Genomic DNA, 7,931 nt, shown 5'->3' with positions numbered 1-7,931 from the left:
TTTAGTGCAGCATCACACATGTAATAAAAGCTCAGAAATAGCATTTGTGGAAGATAAACCTGCAGAATGTATCTGTACGCTTTTTATTAATATCTTCTGAGTTAGCTTTTCGTTCTATTTCTGTTTTTCAGAGTTTGTCAATTTACATCAAAAAACAATTTACATTGAAAAACAAAGTTGATTCTTTACCTTTCCTCTGTAAAGGACTAGGGACCATTAACCTCCCCAATCTGTAGTTTTCTGTAATTTAAGCCGCATTGTATTTTCCGACTGAAATAGGCAATCGGGGAAAAAATGGTATTGGGAAGTCCCATTGATAACAATGGAAACATTAAATATAGTTCTGGGAAATCAGAAGTACTTACACAGGAAGTTAGGTTCTGTTGCACTTTGACTAAGCTCAGGGTATGCGGCTGTCCCTGACCAGGGACTATTCACATTCAAGGGGACAGAAAGTTTCCACTACAAGCTCCTCCAGGTGGGTTCAGCCCCCTTTCCCCAGCCAGTTGGTGAGCTGGTGGGGTCCTGGAGCTACCTGCCTCTATAGCGCCCCGTGCAGAGGGCTGTGTGAGGGAGGGGGGCACCTCTGGGTCAGGTCTGGCCAGGCCTGTCCCCATCCTGGGCATGACATTCTCATGCGTCTCACAGGTATGTCCCGGCTCATCGAGCTCTGCAGATCGCCCTCTGAGAGGAACAGCAGCGATGCTGTGCTTGTGGCTTGCCTGGTGAGTTCTCAGTATTCCTCCGCTCCCTCCCTGGGCTTTGGGATTGCAGACCAAGGGCCAGGAGAACTGGTGATGCCTTGGTGGCTTAAGTAAGCCATGAGACTTCTCTGCGCCCAACTTTCCTCTTTAAAATGGTGATAAAGGTGTTTCGCTTCATTCATAAAACTGGTAAGAAAATTATATGAGGTCATATATGTGAAGGATGGGGAGGTGGGGAACACCCCCACTCATACTTTTAGTAATCATAAACCTTTGAGTTTTTGGGGAGTCTCAACAGCAGGTCAATACCAGAGTGGCTGGTGGGCAGAAGGCTAGGGGGTGTTGGCAATGCCATGGTGTGAACTGGAATGGGAACTAGGGGATGGATGTTTCCTGCCTGTTCCCAAAGGGGCATTGTGAAGAAAGCCTTCCTTCCTCTTGGACAGAGCCCCTTTGCTGGCACTCTTCCAGCTTTCTAGCTCCCCTGTCTTTTGTGGAGTAGGACTGGAGGTGGTAGGACAGAACAGAAAGTGTGATTCACCAGGATCTTCAACCTGAACCCAACAAGGGCATCTTGGGAGGTCCCCACCCAACTTCTCCTTGCTGTTTGGGTCCACCATGAAAGAATAAACCATACCAGATGGGAATGCATGCTTAGTCTCTATATTCCTCCCTGCTGGGGCTCCACTGAATCCCAAAGCAGAGCAGCTTCCAGCTGGAAGCCAAAGGGAACAGGGAAGCCATTGTATAAACAGGCCATTTGACTTTCAGAAGGGAGTGCCAGATTCTTGGTTGGTCCTCAGAGAATGCAAGGGGGAAGCGATGGATCTGAAGACCCTTCAAGCTGTTTCACAGTAAAACCCCCTCCTCACCCCATCATTTTTTAGACTGAGCTCTTCTCATTTCTGGGAGCATCATATTGTCATAGAGACAACAGGGCATTACAGCCAGACACATCCATCTTGGTTTTGCCATTAATGAGCTGTGTGACATTGGGTGGGTCACTAAGTGGTTATAAATCTTAGTCAATAAATATTTACCAAGTGGTTCTATGTGCCATGCACACTTCTAAGCCACGGAGATATGGCTGTGGGGGGAAAAAAGAAGACAAACATCTCTGCTCTCATGGGGCTTTGATTCTGATACATGCAGAACACCCTTGACTTTTTTGTGCCTTGGGCAATCTGGTAAAGCTTCTGTTTCCCTTCTAAGAATAATGTTTCAAATGCATAACCCAAAATATAGAGAATTAAGAAGGAAACTATTAGAGTATTTATATATACGGTATATTAATATACATACTTTTAATTAACACATTAAATAAGAGATAGCAGTGGGTCTAATGAGTATTGTAACCTTGACTAGCAAGGGGCATAAATGATATTTGAAGGTACCTCCAACAAGTGTACGGGGATATGAAAGGATCTGTGATTTTTATTGGTCCACAAGTCATGGGAATTGCTGAGACTTTGTGGTTGGTTGCTGCATTCACAACTGAAGGAGAGGCTGAGTTTCAGTTGGAAGTTAATAAGCGTAATGATGTAATTTTTTCCTCCAAGTTCACAGGCCTTCTGAATTCTGTCTGGCTTAGTGCGTCAAGTGGAGAGAGTTAATGCCGGGCAAACCCAATCATTGGCCCCAACTACCATTATCTCCACAACTCGGGAAGCCCACAGGTGCCCAGCACTACAAGGCCCTGAGGCAATGGTGGGAAACCAGAAAGCTCCATTCATATATGTGGGCTTGTCACAATTCCTTTTCCATTTTTATTATTAGTTTGAAGTGAAATACACAGAAGGGCTTGACTACCATCATCAATCACTTGAAGGACTTTCCAGTGGAAAAAGGATTACATTTCTCGCCGAGGATGGGTCGTTGGATGCTGAAGAGAGCCCCTCCCTCCCTAATCCACCCTCCTTGTGGTTGCTGGGCTAATCCTAATATTACAATCAAGACACTAACACAATCAGCCCTTCCATGGTTCTCCATTATCTATGGCCTACTGTCTGGCTCCAGCATACCCCTGGGGGCCTACAGGCCCTGTCCAGCTTGTCTAGACCAGAGTGCTGTGAGCCACTATGACACTGTGCCTTGGCCCTCGTCCTAAGCAGATGCCCTTTCTATGGCTTTGCCAGCAGCCTCCTCAATCTCGGACCAAAATCCCTCTCCTCTATGGAGTGTCCTGGGAGGCATCTATGGCTCAGAGACAGGATGCACCTGGACCTGCTGGCTTAGATTTTTTTTTTTCTTCAGTAGGAAGAAGGTTATGTTATCCAGTGTACCTGGTATTATAAGGGGAGGCTCTTGGAATTCAAATACAGGCCTGTCTAATGCTGAAGGTCTTGACTTCTTGGCCAGACCATCTTGTTTTCAGTCATGTTTCTCCCCCATGTCTAATGGCCCTGGTCTTGCCACCTTGGCTCATGGCAGGTATTTGTATTTCTCTCCCTCTAGTCTGGAACCTTCCTAGGGATGGGGCCCTTTTCCAGGTCTTAGTATTTCCATAGGACATTGGGTTTGTTCACTGTTTTTTGCCTGCCTGAGGGACTGGTAGTCTTGTCTCCCCACCCTTGGGCCCCAGAATTGGAGGGTGTTCTTGGTTTGGCTCCCAGAAGGGGCTCCACATTGGAGTGTGGTCCCCTGGCTGCCGAGATGGGGGCCGCCAGAAGCCTGGCCTGGCAGATGGAGTTGGAGGCTACCTCTCCTGCCCTCCCCAAGGCCTTCTTCTCAGCTTCAAAGTCTCTCTTCAGGTGGAAGGAGGACATTTCAATTATCGTGTCCCACATCTGGGAAAGTGGCAGTGCAGATTGCCTTTCGAAAACAGAATTGATTTTTCCTTAATGAGACGGCTGTCAGTGGGCTGCTGGGCTTGTTTAATGCTTGGGTGTTTTCAGACTGTCTGGGAATGAGATCCTGGGATGACTGGCTGTTAACCCTCTGAGGGAAGCAGAGATGCAAAGAAAGGCTTCAGAAGGCTGAAGGGTCCTTTGAGCCCCGGGACACTGAGGAGGGGGTGCTCAGGGTTGGTTTGGGTTCTTGTCCTGCAGTCTTCCTGGGAACCCTGGGAAGATGAGCGTGTTTATTTGCCTTTGTGTTTTCTCAGGTCTATTTCTAGTTCATCCCTTCCTTTCTTCTCCCCCTCTCTCTCTTCTCCTATTTTCCCTCTTCTCTCTCATTTTATTTTTTTCTTTTCTCTCCTCTAGATATTGCCTCCTTTCTCAGGTTTCTTTTCTATCTCTCCTTCTCTCCTTCTTTCCTTTTCCTGCCTTCTTTTATCCCCTTAGTCCTCTCCACCAACTCCCTCCTCTGCCTCCCTTTCCAGCTCCTCCCCTGCTCCTACCTCCATCCTATTATCCCCCCACCCCCTGGGCTCTCTCTCTTTTTCTTTGTCACCATTTCTGTCTCTCTCCATCTCCCTCTCATGCTTGATCTCTTTTCTTTACCAGTTCATCTCTGTCTCTCTGTTTTATTTTATTTATTTATTTATTTTAAAATTTTTTTTAATGTTTTATTTATTTTTAAGACAGAGAGACAGAGCATGAGTGGGGAGGGGCAGAGAGAGAGGGAGACACAGAATCCGAAGCAGGCTCCAGGCTCTGAGCTATCAGCACAGAGCCGGATGCGGGGCTCGAACTCACGAACTATGAGATCATGACCTGAGCTGAAGTTGGACGCTTAACCAACTGAGCCACCTAGGTGCCCCTGTCTCTCTGTTTTAACTATTCCTTCTTGTTCCATTTCTCTGTTGTCTCTCTTTCTCTATTTTCTTCTTGTACCTCATTCTCTCTCCTTATGAGTCTATTTTCTCCCCATTTCATCTTTCTTTGTCCCTTCCTGTCTCTTGCTTTATTTTTACCCCTGATGATGTAAAATACATCAATGGCCTTGTAGCCTCCTCTTCTGAAGATTTCTGTTTCCATCTTTGTGCCTTTTTTATACTAATGGAGTGATTTCTCCTAATTGGAGCGAAGAGGAATCAGAAAGTGCTATGGAGTTCAGCCTCTTTGTTTTTTTTTAAGTTTATTTATTTATTTTGAGAGAGAGAGAGAGAGAGAGAGAGCGACAGAGTGTGTGCAGGGGTGGGGGAGGGGTAGAGAGAGAATCCTAAGCAGGCTTTGCGCTGTTAGCCTGGAACCGATGCCGGGCTCAAACCCACAAAGTGTGAGATCATGACGTGAGCTGAAATCAAGAGTCGGATGCTTAACTGACTGAACCACACAAGCACCCCTCAGCCTCTTTAGTCGTTAGGGGCAATCACACCCCAGGAGAGGCAGGACGCACTAGTGAGAGACTCCTGTAGTCTACTTCTTGTCACTAGGTTTCAGACCCTTCTCACTTGCATAGAGACACATGTCCCTTTTTCTTGATCCAGCTTAGACCTGGCAGCACCTGTTTGTCCAACAGCCAACCTAAGCCTTCCTCTCTGTTCACCAGCTTGGTGGTTTCTCAGCAATAGGTATAGGTAACGAGCTCTCTGCCTGCCTTGGACTCAACGTAATAAGCCAGTGTCCTGGGCTTGCAGCATCCTGCCTGTGTGTATGGGTATGAGGGTCCTGGAGTGGGACTGCCGTGCAGTCTTGGGAAGGCCCCTTTCCCTCACTGAGCCTTTGTCTCCTTATTTCCAAGCTGAAGATCATGATACTTACCTTGTAGTAGTATCCTGTAGGGATTAAATGAAATACTATGTGTAGATACTCCCTTGCTATTCCATTTATTTATTTATTCATTCATTCATTCATTCATTCATTCATTCATTCTCTTCTGCCATTCCAGGTATTCTCCTCTCTTTGTTTCCCAACTTACACTCTCGCCTTGTGGTGTACAGGTATAAGAAGAGGGAAGGTATTAATATGCATTGAACACTTAGTACACACTGCCTCAGCTGACCAGTAAAGAGGTCTAGCTAGGTGCACAGGCTACACTTAGAGCTTCAGGTTGCTCTAGTGATAGAATTCGTTTTTTAAAGCACTTATTTTGTTTTGTTTTTAATTTTTTTAATGTTTATTTACTTTTGAGAGAGACAGAGACAGAATGTGAGTGTGTTAGGGGCAGAGAGAGAGGGAGACACAGATCTGAAGCAGGATCCAGGCTTCGAGCTATCAGCACAGAGCCCGATGCAGGGCTCGAACTTACGAACTGTGGGATCATGACCTGAGCATAAGTCGGATGCTTAACCGACTGAACCACCCAGGCGCCCCTTCATTTTTTTTTTTAACAAATATTTATTGAGCCCTGTGGCAAACCTTGTTCTACCTGCTATAGATACAGAGAAAAATAAAAGAGTCTCTATCTTTGAGGAGCTCAGAGTCTAGTGTGGGAGACAAACACCTATAAGCCAGTTGCAGCCACGGGTGAGAAGGTTGAGGTCAGCCCAGGGGCTGTGGGTGCACAGAGGAAGGAGGAGCTGTCTCTGTTTCAAGGACTCTGGGAAGGTTTCACAGAAGAGGTGATGGTGGGCCGTACCTCACAGGATCAATGCACCTGCTGGCTAGAAAAGAGTGGAAGGGTGGAGAGGGACTTTGAGCTGAGCAAGGTCACACGGGCATAAAACAGGATAGTTTGCTCAGGGAGGAGTGAAATGCCCAGCATATGGGGGCCTGGGCCATGGGGTACATTCTGTCCCCACTCCTCCTACTCATCTCCATCTTGGTGGCAGACTCTCCTTCTCCTTCAGCTTTATGACCTTCCTTCCTCTCTCTTCTCCCACTTCCCCATCCCATGATGCCTTGTCAGAACTTTGCTGAATTTATGGCTAAATAAATAGCCCTTGCTATTCTCAGGCTACTCTAGGGACCTGGAAGCAAGGCTGTTATTCCACTGCTGCTTCTGGTAGTTATGGTCTCTAGCACGAACAAATCTTGAGCTTCAATATGTCAGTCAGTTGAGCAGGTTTTTTAAATGGCAGATCTTTGGAATAACCAGATGCCTAAGGTGATTGAAAAACCAAAGTGGCAAGACCATTATTAAGATCATGAAGGCTTTCAGATGACATCCACCATAATGACCAACGTACCAATGACACCGGATGACCAAGTGATAAGGTTACTGTAGTGACCAGGTAACCAAAAGGACTATATGACTAAGGTGTCAGGTGACCAAGGTGACGATTAGCTCAAATTGACTAATAAATGAGCTACTTGTACTTCCCAGGACCGTTGAAGGAAATACATGCACCTGAGCAGAGCCTGGTCTGACCTGCGTCATTTCTTCTGTTTCTCTCTAGGCTGCTCTGCGTAGACTGGCTGGAGTTTGCCCGGAAGGCCTCCAGGACTCCGACTTCCAGCAACTGGTCCAGCCCCGGCTTGTGGACTCTTTCTTACTCTGCAGCAACATGGAGGAGAGCTTTGTGTAGGAAGGGTGGGAGAGGAAAGCCATCTGGCCCCCTTCTTATGCCCCCTCTGAGTACATTCCTGCGATCAACCTGAGTACCCGTCAGCTCCCTCACCTCTTTATTTATACTTAATTTATTTTTTACATGAAATGGACAAGGGCTAAATACTCTAGTAACATCAGGCAGTCTGTGGTCCTAGGAGTCTTTTTTGTTTTTATTTTTGACTTCTGTGACTTTTCAGTTGCAGATGTTGAAATGCATAGTGACTAATGTGGCAGATTGTCATGGGCGATTTCCCTTCATCTCGCTTGCTCTATTTTCACTATGTAACCTTGCCTCACTTTTCCTCCACTTTGGAACCAGCGTATGTTAACTGCCCAGCAGTCTTTTGGCTTTTTTTTCTTTTTAAGTTGGCTTGCTCCTTTCTAAAAGATTTTAAATAAATTTCATAGTTGGACAGAACATACTAGAAGGAAAGCTTTATTCTATACTAAATGAAATCATACGAAATGTGTCTTGTGTTTTCAGATTAAATTACATCTTAGACTTAAGTTCTTAATTCCTACGGTTTCATGTCACAAAATCTTTTCCAACTATTAAAACTCCATGGAGAGTCGTATTGTTTTCACAAGTGCACGAATGGGTCAAATTCTAAGGGGTTTAGTGAGAAGTCAAAGAGATTTCCAAAGTCCCCAGAAACTCTGTTTCCTTAGGCTTTTTTGCTCTTGTGTAACTTCCTGGTGAGTAGGATCCTCAGAGGAGGCGTTAGTAAATGATACCTTTTCAAAAGTATACTTTAAAGTAGCAGTGTGCTGCATCTTGCTCATACCAGCTTGCAAGCGACAATTGTGAGAATTTGCCCCCAGTTCTGCATTCAGTGGTCTCATTTTGGTAGC

General features: G+C 45.8%; 1 protein-coding gene across 1 annotated transcript in view; it reads left to right on the top strand.

Annotated features, from left to right (window-relative positions):
* The window catches only part of INSC (INSC spindle orientation adaptor protein), a 129,021-nt gene extending 121,454 nt beyond the window's left edge, over positions 1-7,567 (top strand). Inside the window, exons 12-13 of the mRNA XM_049649492.1 lie at positions 649-725; positions 6,928-7,567. Of these exons, the coding sequence (XP_049505449.1) occupies positions 649-725; positions 6,928-7,056 (206 nt within the window). The 3' untranslated portion in view covers positions 7,057-7,567. The remainder of the gene's footprint in view (positions 1-648; positions 726-6,927) is intronic.
* Positions 7,568-7,931: the final 364 nt, after the last annotated feature.

The sequence above is a fragment of the Panthera uncia genome, chromosome D1, assembly GCF_023721935.1.
Source record: "Panthera uncia isolate 11264 chromosome D1, Puncia_PCG_1.0, whole genome shotgun sequence".
Taxonomy (NCBI): domain Eukaryota; kingdom Metazoa; phylum Chordata; class Mammalia; order Carnivora; family Felidae; genus Panthera; species Panthera uncia.
Note: the sequence above shows the minus strand (reverse complement) of the source record. Positions and strands in the feature narration are given on the sequence as shown.